This window comes from Cucurbita pepo, chromosome 10 (assembly GCF_057944985.1).
Source record: "Cucurbita pepo subsp. pepo isolate OVF chromosome 10, ASM5794498v1, whole genome shotgun sequence".
In the NCBI taxonomy this organism is placed as follows: domain Eukaryota; kingdom Viridiplantae; phylum Streptophyta; class Magnoliopsida; order Cucurbitales; family Cucurbitaceae; genus Cucurbita; species Cucurbita pepo.
The window spans coordinates 7,006,331-7,018,679 of record NC_141807.1 but is presented as its reverse complement, the minus strand read 5'-3'; the positions used below and the strand labels follow the sequence as shown (position 1 = coordinate 7,018,679).

The following is a 12,349-nucleotide window of genomic DNA, read 5'->3' as shown; positions in this document are numbered from 1 at the left end:
CTTCGCCGGAGTTCCGTCGGTTTTCTGTTCTCTCTCCTTTTTCCTTACCGTTTTTGTTTCTTTGCAGGTTCTTTCAGTGTGGCTGAAGGTCGGGGACGCGATTTTGTGGCATCCCAGCCCTCGGCCGCCCTTTGTGGGTTGTGTGTGAGCGAAAACTCCGGCGTTCGCCGGAGTTTTCGGCTCTGCCGACGACCATCATTTTTTTTTTCGGTTCCGTTACATTACCTACCCCTAAAAGGGACTTTCGTCCTCGAAAGCCTCGAACTCGTGGATCAACTCGGGATATTTTTCCTTTATTTCCTCCTCTCGTTCCCACGTAGCTTCCTCGACTTGGTGGTTACGCCACAATACCTTAACGAAACCTATACTCCTATTACGTAAGGCTTTCACCTCTCGGGCTAGAATTTTAATCGGTTTCTCCTGGTAACTTAAATTTTCCTCAATTTCGAGAGGTTTGTAGTCTATTACGTGTGTCGGGTCTGGAATATATTTCCTTAACATGGACACATGAAATACATCGTGTACGCTTGAAAGTGAAGGTGGTAAAGCTAGTTTGTAATCTACCGAACCTACTCTTTCTAAAATTTCGAACGGTCCTATGAATCGGGGGCTGAGCTTCCCCTTGCGTCTGAATCTTAGAATACCTTTCATGGGGGCTACTTTTAGGAACACTGGGTCCCCCTCTTCGAACTCTAAATTCCTACGCCTAACGTCGGCGTAGCTCTTTTGCCTACTCTGCGCGGTACGCATTCTTACTCGGATTTTTTGGATTGCCTCGTTGGTGACACGGACCAGCTCGGGTCCTATGAATTCTTGTTCTCCTACTTCGTCCCAACATAATGGGGATCTACATCGTTTTCCATACAACGCTTCAAAGGATGCCATTCCGATGGTTGCTTGGAAGCTGTTATTGTAAGAGCATTCCATTAAGTGCAGTTTGGTGTCCCAACTCCCTGTGAAATCCATAACGCATGCCCGAAGCATGTCTTCCAGAATTTGGTTTAATCGTTCTGTTTGGCCATCCGTTTGTGGGTGGAAGGCGGTGCTAAAGTCGAGGCGGGTACCCATCGCTTTTTGGAGTCCGCGCCAAAAGGCCGATGTAAAATGCGGGTCTCGATCCGACACAATTGACACTGGTACTCCATGCAACCTCACAATTTCTTTAACATACAGTTGTGCCCAATTGTCTACTGTATATGTTGCCTTACCCGGTAGGAAGTGAGCCGACTTTGTCAGGTGATCCACGACCACCCAGATTACCGTATAGCCCTTTAATGTTTTGGGTAAGCCTACTATGAAATCCATGACAATGTTTTCCCATTTCCATTCCGGTATACTTAGAGGTTGTAGTAGCCCAGCGGTTTTCTGCCTAGGGGCTTTTACTTGTTGGCACACTAGACACTTACTCACGTACTCTGCGATATCCTTCTTCATACTTCGCCACCAGAAGTGTTGTTTCAAGTCTTGATACATCTTTGTTCCACCTGGATGTATCGAGAAGGTTGAGTTGTGTGCCTCTGTTAGGATTTCATTCTTTATTTCGCTCATGGGTGGGACACATAAACGCCCTTGGCATAATAATCCGTCATTTGTTGATTTAGTGAATCCGTCCACTGGGCCAACTTCCAATTGGTCTAGGATTTTACTTAGGCTTGGATCCTCACGTTGTGAGTCTATGATCCTTTGTCTGAGCGTGGGGGGCACTGTCAGTCGGGCTATTTGGGCGGCAACTTCTTTGGTTACTACCGCGATATCAGCCTGTTCGAAATCAGTTCGCACTCGTGGCTCCCTGGTGATGAGGGCCGACGAGTGTACTGCTTTTCGACTCAGTGCATCAGCGACTACGTTTGCTTTTCCAGGGTGGTACTGGATGTCTATATTGTAATCTTTTACCAGCTCTAACCATCTACGTTGCCGCATGTTCAATTCTTTTTGGGTGAACAAATGTTTTAGGCTTTTGTGGTCCGTGTAGATCTGGGTCTTTTCGCCATACAGGTAGTGTCGCCAAATTTTTAACGCGAACACTACTGCTGCCAGCTCCAATTCATGTGTAGGATAGTTTTTCTCATAATCTTTTAGTTGGCGTGACGCATACGCAACAACCTTGCCATGTTGCATCAGTACACAACCTAATCCCTTTTTGGATGCGTCACTGTAAATCGCGTATCCCACAGAACTTTCTGGAACTGTGAGCACTGGGGCGGATACTAGTCGTTGTTTTAGTTCTTGAAAGCTGGCCTCACAAGTATTGTCCCAAACAAAAGGTACACCTTTTTTTGTCAATTGGATGAGAGGCGTGGCTATTCTAGCGAAGTCCTGGACAAACCTTCGATAATAACCCGCCAATCCCAAGAAACTTCGTATCTCGGTGACCGTTGTTGGGCGTTTCCATTTCGTGACCGCTTCTATCTTATTGGGATCTACGAAGATTCCGTCTTTAGACACTACGTGCCCCAGAAACGAAACCTGTCGTAGCCAAAATTCACACTTGGTTAATTTGGCATACAGCTTGTTCTCTCTTAGGATAGTTAAGGCTTTGCGAAGGTGTTCTTGGTGTTCTAGGTCCGTTTTCGAGTATATCAGGATATCGTCTATGAACACGATCACAAACAAGTCTAGGCACTCCTTAAATACTCGGTTCATTAGTTCCATAAATACCGCTGGGGCATTGGTGAGACCAAAAGACATCACCACAAACTCGTAGTAGCCATATCTGGTTCGAAAGGCTGTTTTCGGTATGTCTTCATTTTTAATCTTAATTTGATGGTATCCTGATCGAAGATCTATTTTAGAAAACACTGTCGCCCCACGTAGTTGATCAAATAGGTCCTCAATACGGGGTAACGGGTATTTGTTCTTTACCGTCCTCTTGTTTAATTCCCTATAGTCAATGCATAAACGCATTGAGCCGTCTTTCTTTTTAACAAACAACACTGGCGCACCCCAAGGGGACACGCTAGGTCGAATGAAGCCCTTATCTAGCAGGTCTTGCAGTTGTGTTTTAAGCTCTTTTAGTTCTGCTGGTGCCATGCGGTACGGGGCCTTAGAGATGGGTCCCGTTCCTGGTTCTAGATCTATTCCAAAGTCTACCTCTCGCGATGGAGGAATTCCCGGGAGGTCCTCCGGAAAGACATCCATAAATTCGTTTACTACCGGTATTGTATCTATGGGGTTTTCCTTTCCTTTTGTATTTACTGCATAGGCTAGAAACGCCCACCCCCCTTGTTGTATCAGGCGTCTCGCTTTCATCATCGATATTATTCTTGGGGTGGTACCTATGGAGGTTCCTTTAAACTTAAAGGTAAGTCCGTTGGGAGGTGTGAATATCACCTCCTTCTTATGGCAGTCTATGGTAACAAAGTTTTCTGCTAACCAGTCCATTCCTAGTATGACGTCAAAATCCGTCATATCCACTACCTTTAAGTCTACGTGGATGGTTTGTCCAGCTATTACCACTTGTCCGTCCTTTACTCTATCTTTCGTAACTAGGTCTACCCCTGCCGGGGTACCGACCGACAACGCATGCATTAAGGGTTCTATTACGAACCCTGCTTGTTTAACAAATGGTAAAGCAACAAAGGAATGGGTAGAACCAGAATCAAACAATGTCAACGCAAAGTGTCCTAGTATAGAAAGCGTACCTGTCACCACGGTGCCAGATGTTCCCGCCTCTTTACTGGTCGCTACATATGCCTTGGTCTGTGGACGGGTTTGTAAGGTGGGCTCTCGGATGACCGATCCTCTAAGGGGTTCCCTTGGAATTCCCGGGCTCTTTGTAGGGCAAGTTCTGGCCACATGACCTGCATGACCACAGATATAACACATACCTGAGCCCGCCAAACATCTCCCAACATGTTGCTTTCCACAGTTACGGCACAGGGGCTTCTCCATTGCTAGGTATCGGCCTATTGGAGGTGGAGCAGGTGGCCTACTCTGATATCGAGGCCTCTGGGACGGTGGTTGGAATTCTGTGGTATCGACCTCGACAGGGCGTTTCCTCCCTGTGGCGACTGTTGGCTTTGTTTTCTTTTCCTCTGGGGGTTCCTCTAGGGCCTTGGCCATCCTTAGGGCCTCTTCATAGGTTTTTGGGTTAAAGGCCTCTAACATGCGGCGGGTTTTCGGATTCAATCCTAACACAAATTTTTCTGTCTGTTTCTCTTCAGTGTCGGCTAAAGACGGTGCAAACCTTCTCAATCTCATGAAGTCCTGATCGTACTGATCCACCGTGCGATCACCTTGGATTAAGTGGTTAAACTCTTGCTGTTTCTTTATACGGGTTTCCTTTGGATAATAGTATTTTAGAAAGGCTTCCTTAAAGGTCTCCCATATTGTAATTCCCCCACCCGGGTTGATGCTCTGTTTATTATCCGACCACCACACTTCTGCATCCTTTTGTAACACGTATGTCGCACATGCCACCTTATGTTCATCAGGGCATCTCATTGATTCAAAGGTCGTTTCCATGTTTGCGATCCACATCTGAGCCGCTGTGGGATCTTCCTTTGAACCGACAAAAGGACGGGGGTTATACCGCCTGAAATCCTTTAACCAATTCGCGCCCCTATCCGGGTGCAGGTTGTTCACCGGTTGGATAGCTACCGCATCCACCGGTTGCGGGGCCACCGCGTTGGCTGGTTGCGGGGCCACCGCGTTGGCTGGTTGCGTGGCCATCGCGTTGGCTGGTTGCGTGGCCATTGCCGCGACTTGTTGCGTAGCCAACAACATGGCCTGTTGTGTGTCTAGCATAGTTTGCATTGTTTTTTGGAGGGATTCCAACATTAACCTTGTGGCGGGGTCTAACCCGGCCTGTGGTGCAGCTTGAGGGGGTGGTGCGTATTCAGAGGGGGTACTGCTTGTGGGGGAGGTGCATATTCAGGGGGTGGTACGGTTTGTGGGGGAGGTGCGTATTCAGGAGGTGGTACAAACGCATATGGGCCGGTAGTCGACCCCTCTTGGGAAGAGCTTCTATCGGCGTCTCCTCTTCCTCCTATCCTAACGAGAGGTCGTCCTCTTCCTCTCCTACCTCTTCTACGTCCTCTGTGCGGCATGATTCTAGAAACCAAGAAAAGGATTCTAGCTAAGTTTATGATTTACAACATTCCCTACATCCTACCATATAATTCATATGTATACATATATATAAAAGAAAAACATAAATATCATACCATAAAGACATGCATTACATCAAATCACATCCACATCAGATAACATCAACATTTTTTTTTTTTTTTTCATACAGTAACATGTCATGCATCATTTAAAGCCAACCACATTAAATATATCACACATGTCATATATTCCTCATTCTACATAGGGTGTACCTGGCAACGACGGGGCATCGGTAATTAGACCGTGGAACATGCCAAGCCTACTCTGTAGGCTAGTCTACAAGATCTATAACCTAAAGCTCTGATACCAACTGTAACGACCCTAATATTTTACCTGTCTAATCTAAGGTCATTACTATACTTTAAAATGCGGAATATCCATTTAATGGGCCCTGTTCATTAATGCGACTCGCACTCGCCTTTTATTACCTCAGAGAAAAATGGTTACAAGGGAAAAAGAGAAAATTGAAAGAAGGGAAAAGAAACAGAAACCAAAAATGCATATTTTATTCTACCCTAAGGTTTATTATGCAAATACATTTCATCCTATACTAACCTATATTAATGATGCAACCAAATTCGGCCTAGACTACGAAATGGAAAAAGAACAACCAACTACCCTATGCATGTGCCACGATCCTGGGGGGTACGATGCCGTCGTCGTTGTCACATGGGTGCCTTGCCCTTATCTGCAAAAGTAAAGTAGCACGAGGCTTGAGTATTTCTAGAATACTCAGTAAGTGACCCCCTATCGGGGTTATGCGACAAACACATGCAATGAAATGATGGGACCTATCGTTTCGTTTTGTTTCGTTTCGATTTCCCTACGGTGTAATCCTAACAGGTAATCGTGGACGTGTACCATATACTCTACACGCAGCCCATACGTGCGAGTATGGGCTCACCAGCTAGTTCGCACACCACTGGGCCACTGTCCCTAGCCGGTGGGCATGCTCTGGAGGCCCACCGGGACCCGTTAAAACTAAAACCGTCACGGCAGCGCTATGCAGGGCATAACGATCGTTGTCCTGCCATTTGGATGTACGCGTTCGTACCCTCGTGATGGGATAGGGGTATCCCCCCAAATGCATGATCACACAATATGCATGAGGTCCCACTAGTCCTACAGTCATCATTTAATGAACATAACCCCGTGTCACGTTTTCATGCTTACATGTCATTCTCATTCTCATTTCGTTACATATCATACATATTCTTAGCGGGGTTATGTATCATGCAATTTACAGTATTTCATGTCATACAATTCATTCAGTTACATTTCAATACTCATACAACAAGCCATAATCATACAAGGGTCACACATCGTCACATGCATTCATATCACATCAACTAAGCAGCATAAATAACATACATTCACGTTCACATGATTTCGTACTTAAGCACATTAAGCTAGCATACAATTTAATGGCACGTGCATAACCACGGGCACGTGCCAACATACAGCAATTAACGCGTAACCTACAACGGGTGAGCCACTTACTTGGTAGGCCTTAGCCGAAGTACTCCCTAGAATATAACGTAAGCTCCTAGCTCCTCGTGGACGTTCTACGCTTCCGTTGGTGGTTGGTTCCTATTGGTTCATGAGTCACTTCCGTTAGTATTTCACAAATAAGAATAAATTCCCAACTGGAATTTGTGAAATACGACCTTAAAATGTTCCCTTTTACCTTAAACAGGGCCGAAACCAGGTCCGTGAGGGTCAAAACGGTGTCAAACGGGCTGGAAACAGGTTTCCCGAGCCCAATAAGCCGCCGGAGCCGTCGAGCCGCCACCGAGCCGATGAAGCCGCCTGAGCCGAGAGTAGCCGCGCTGCAGACGTGACATGTGGCACAATCCGAGAGCGACATGTGTGCAGGCATCTCGGGTCGAGGCGCGGGTTAACGGGCCGCTCACGGGTCTCGGACCGAACGCAGGTGACGGGCCGCGCGGTGATGGGCCGGCTCGTGGGTGACGGGCCGCGGGTTGATGGGCCGGCTCGCGGTTGAAGGCTGGGTGTTTGGGCTGCGGGTAACGTGGGTTCTAGGCTGACCGAAGGTACGGGGTTCGGTTCGGGTTTTCGGATCCGGATCGCGGGTCAGACTTCGTCCTCTTCGCCCGACTGCCTGAGCGATTTTCCGGCGGTCCCTCCCTCTCTTCGACAACGTCGTCCCGATGTCCTTTTTCCCTCTTTTTTTTCCCCGTTCCCGAGCTTATCCTTCACCCTAACCCCATTTTTGGTACAGATTTCGTTGGTAAGGGCCTCGCACTCCCGGATCTGGAGAAGCTCGGAAGTCCGCCGTTCCGTCTTCCTTGCCGACGGTGTTCAGCGTACGGGATTCGTGTGGAACCTACTCCTGATGTGTGTAAAGGGTTCTGGGATTACTTTTGTGGTGTGAAATAGGGGTTTTCGACGTCGATTCGTACGGTTTGGCTTCGCCGGATTTTCGTCGGTTTTCTATTCTCTCTCCTTTTTCCTTACCGTTTTCGTTTCTTTGCAGGTTCTTTCAGGGTGGCTGAAGGTCGGGGACGCGATTTTGTGGCATCCCAGCCCTCGGCCGCCCTTTGTGGGTCGTGTGTTTGCGAAAACTCCGGCGTTCGCCGGAGTTTTCGGCTCTGCCGATGACCATCATTTTTTTTTCTTTTTTCGGTTTCGTTACATTCTCCTTTAGTTCCTTAAGTTCAGCGGGTGTCATCGTATACGATGCCTTAGATATCAATGTCGTTCCTAGTTCCAGATAAATTCAAAAATCAACTTCTCTACTAGTAGGCAACCTAGGTAGGTCTTTAGGAAAAACGTCTTCGAACTCTCTAACTACTGGAACTGAGGATACTGTGGGCTTAACTTCCCCATTAACAGTCACACGGGCTAGGAATGTTCACTCCCCACGATGGATTATCTTTCTAGCTCTTAGCACCGAGATCACCCCGAGGTCTCCCTAGTTGAAGACCCCCTAAAAACCAGGCTCTCCAATAATGGAAGTTTGAAGTTTACCATTCAAGACTCACAATCAATGACAGCTTGGATCACACTCAAGCAGTCCATACTCAAAATTATATCGAAGTCCACCATGGCTAGCACAATGAAGACGACCTCAAACTCTCGACCAAATACAGTTACTTTTTCAGCCTTCACTCTATGGGTGAGCTTTAGCAATTTCTCTGACGATATACCAAAAGTACCTTCTCTAAAGGTTTTAATCATAACAATGCTTGCTCAGCAAATCCAACAAAAATAAAAGAGTATGTAGAACCATAGTCAAATAGAGTGAACGCTAAATACCCAAAGACGGGTAGCGTAGCTGTTACCACAGTGGCGGGTTCCTCAGCCATCCTGGCCTCAATAGCATGGGTTACTGCTTGCCCCTGCTGCTGTTGCAAACCTCCTCAACCCCCCTTATTCTGAGTGGCAGGTCAGTACACTTTAGGTGTATTTCTGTAGAGACAGTCAATAACTCGGTTGTCTGGCTTGCCATACCCAAAACATCCACACATGGCATAACATTCTCCCTCATGAACCTTGTTGCATCTTGGGGCAAGGTGCCTTATCGTGTTCCATGATCTATTTGGAGGGAGACCTTACATTGAAAGTGCTTTTATGTTCAAATTTGAGCGAAGTACCCGGTCTTCTTCTTCTTCTTAAACCATAATCTCTCTTTCTTCTTTTTTCCTGGCAGTTTTGCGCAGACCCCCTTTGTGTGTGGGCAAACTTACCTTTTTGCCCATTTAACTTTGCTCAAATATTTCCATTATATCACAATTTTTTTTAAAATTTTCCTAAGCTCCTTGATGTGTCCCGAGCATTTGCTACTTTTGCCCCGATTTGAAAATCACTCTAAAATCTCCAATAAAATCTAGGAACTTGTAAAAATTAAGAGGATGCTTGTTATAAAGAAGTGTGAGTTTGTACGTGTTGGGCTCAGGGTGTTACAAAAAATCTCCATTCAAGAAAGTTTGAAGTTCCCAATTCAGGAGTTTAAGGCTTCAGTACATAAATTTGCCTCATTCTACATTGACGAGGTTCGAGTAGAGTTGATTTTAGATTTATGTTGGTGGGTAATTGTGGAAATTCCATGTGCTACTAGGTTCGGAAAAGAAGGTCTAATTTGTTTCTTAGTATCTAATATTTTCCTTCTCTTATCTAGAATTAAGTGTAGTGTGACCGGTGAGAATACATGCATGGTCTTAAAGCCTTTGAACAATGATAAAAGTGAAGTTTTTTATATTTAGAAGTACTATTTCCCTGTGTTGTTTGTGGTATTTGATATGTTATAAGCTCATAGGATAAAAATTAATTATTTATTTATTTTTCATTCATTAATTATAATTAATTTCACTGTCGGTCTATAGTTGAACTCTCATGCAATTTAGGTCGAAGTTTTGTTCATTGATATAATACTTATAAGCAAGTCAATTCTTTTCGGGTTCTTCGCAAGTATAGCTGGGTCAAAAGTCCGTTTTACTCCTATAACTACATTTTTCACCTTAAGTTTCTCTAATGAACAATTTTTATTTACGATCCAATCATAACCCGATCCTTCTAAGGCCCGTGAGAGGATTGAGCCCCATTGTTCAAGTCTCAAAAAAGTACTTAAGTGATCTACTCATCTACTTACCCTATATCGGTAGGATAAAATTCCATCTCTTGAGGTTATGTACATAGCTTCCTATTTGGTCAAGTCTCAAAATTGTATGCATATTGAATCGGCTACAAAAATCATTGTCACCCATGGAAATCTAAGGACAAGCCCTCACTAGCATGAGTTAACTTAAACAAGATTAAGATTGAGTCGCATATGATTGTCTGGTGAAATATTCATCTTCACAATTAATGAAATTATAATAAGAGATAAAATATTTTGTGGTCCAGTCTTATACAAAATCATTATATAGAATACTCTCACTCACATGTGTCCAGATGAACGATTTGGGTCCAATCATTCGAAACAGGTACAAAGTGAGTCGTATCAGTAGTACTTCGAAGATAAGGCTCCATATGTTATAGACTATTTAGGTTATTTCTTCAACTTGATTTTTCTATGTTTCTCCTATGTGTCAAACAAATAGTGTTAAGGATTACACTAATTACTATGGATTTTCGTACCATTGATAATATTAAATTGTAAATAAAATAATTTAAATTGTTATTAAAAACAAAATACTTTATTAAAAGGCTTTAGGGCATAAATCCCAAATGAAAGAACTAGGAAGCTAACACATGCTATCACAACCAAAAAGGTCGATGATCTCAATGCAATCGTTACAAGTGCCCTACCTATCTTTGACTATTTAGCATATGTGTTATTCGATTTTGATTCTACGCACTCTATTATTTTAGAGAGTGGTAGAATATGCTCACCTAAAAGTACATCCCTTTGAAATCATGTTATTACTATCCACTCCTGCAGATGGGCTTCTTCTGCTTTACAATCGAAATAGTCCTATTTTCTTTAACTAAAATATTTTTGAATGATTTTATTCGTTAACCATAGAGTTGAATCAGGTAGTGTAACAGTTTCAAGATGAATCTTTTATTTGACATTAATTGTTCTGAGTATGAATGATTTTGATACCATCATTAGAACATTGTACGGGTGGCTTTCAGTCCAGACTAAATTTGATGTATTGTACTTCCCTATATACGACTCACACGTGCGATCATGAATCCTATGGCAATTCGCACCCCTTGACCCATCATAGTCGAGCTAGCTGTCCGTAGCGACATCCGGAGGTCAGCATACCCCTCAATGTCATGCTCGGTGTCACGGTCATGCTTGTCCAAGGCGTGTTACCCATGGTTGCATGTCCATTACACGTTGAAACCCTTGTTTTATACTACTTTACCGCTTTCTTTTACCGCTTTCTTTTACTGCTTTCATGTTGTATTATATCCTTCTTGTTTTCTTTAAGAGTATGACGTTTCGGCTAGATCATGGTTATGCCTAGTAGACATGTAATGCCTCACAATGTACTATAGGGGGATGCGATTAGTTTTCAAATTCTCCCCAAAACTTATTTACTGTTTAAGTAGTTGTTGTTGCCTTTTTGCTTGCATGCTATATAACACCACTCTCAATCTCTCTCACATTCTTGCTTTCAAAACTCTTTTTCTAAAACCTCTCTCCCCCGCTTTCTAAAAAATTCTCTTGAAATCTAGACTTGAGGTTTGTATAGATGTTGCCCGACTGTAGGCAACGTGATCCGAAGTTGGCTTGACTCACTCAGTGGTGAGATAGAGTGCCGCACAATCGCCAAATCTGCTGCCTAGAAACTGCGATTGTGACAGTTGATATCAGAGCCTAAGTTGGTAACAAAGTGACCGATAGACACGTCTTTGACCAAACAATTAAACAAGCCCCACGTTGACAGATTAGTCGAAATAGAATAATAGATGCTATACTTGCGGGAAGTCCCCGATAGTATTCGATTTTTAGATGAGCGAGTGAAGGAACTTGCTTACAAGATCCTCACCATTGACACAATGAACGGTTGGTTAGATGGGTTGCTCATTCAAGAAATAATGTATCGAATGCCAAACCTAGAAACAAAGACCACAAAGAATGGTGGTTTCAAGCGAGGAGACAGTTCGACGGGCTCTGCTGGCTTGATTGAGGAGCGAGTCGATGGCTTAGATAGCTCCCAAAAAGCGATTTTTCAGATGGTCACTGAACTATCTAAAGATGTGAAGGCTACCCTCGACGTGGTCAGGATAGAAATGGCAGACGTAAGTGCCATAGTAAACGTTGTCGTAAGGGTGGTGGAGAATCTAGCCCTTACCTAGAGGACAACGCGACCCAACAAGGTCAAATTTCCTGAACCCAAGCCCTTCTCTAGGGCTCGAGATGCCAAGGCCCTGGAGAACTACATCTTTGACCTTGAGCAGTAGTCTAGCTGAGGATGCAAAATTGTGGTGAATTTCGAAGTATGTGTGTTAGGATCACACAACAACGCACACGCTCGATCTAGATGAACACAAAGAATGGGATAGAGAAAATTCAAGGAGAACTCTGGCTAAAAGGATTTTTTTTTTATTTTTTATTGATGACTTCAGGTATGTACAACAAGAGAGAGTACAGAGAGTAGAAAGTACATTTCCAAAGCTTTACTTGACGGGATATATATGGTTCAGTCTACTAAATATAGCTTTACCAGATTTAACCATCTAGTATATATATAGCTATTTACCATATATAGCTTTACCGGATATAGCTTTACCATATATGACTTTACCAAATATAGCTTTA

At 44.0% G+C, this 12,349-nt stretch overlaps 1 protein-coding gene across 1 annotated transcript; it reads right to left on the bottom strand.

Annotated features, from left to right (window-relative positions):
• Positions 1-3,368: 3,368 nt before the first annotated feature.
• On the bottom strand, positions 3,369-4,695 carry LOC147790512 (uncharacterized). Its single transcript, XM_087127616.1, has 2 exons — positions 3,454-4,695; positions 3,369-3,383 (listed from the first exon to the last, which is right to left on the bottom strand). The coding sequence occupies exons 1-2, from the start codon at positions 4,693-4,695 to the stop codon at positions 3,369-3,371; spliced, it is 1,257 nt and encodes a 418-aa protein (XP_086983742.1).
• Positions 4,696-12,349: the final 7,654 nt, after the last annotated feature.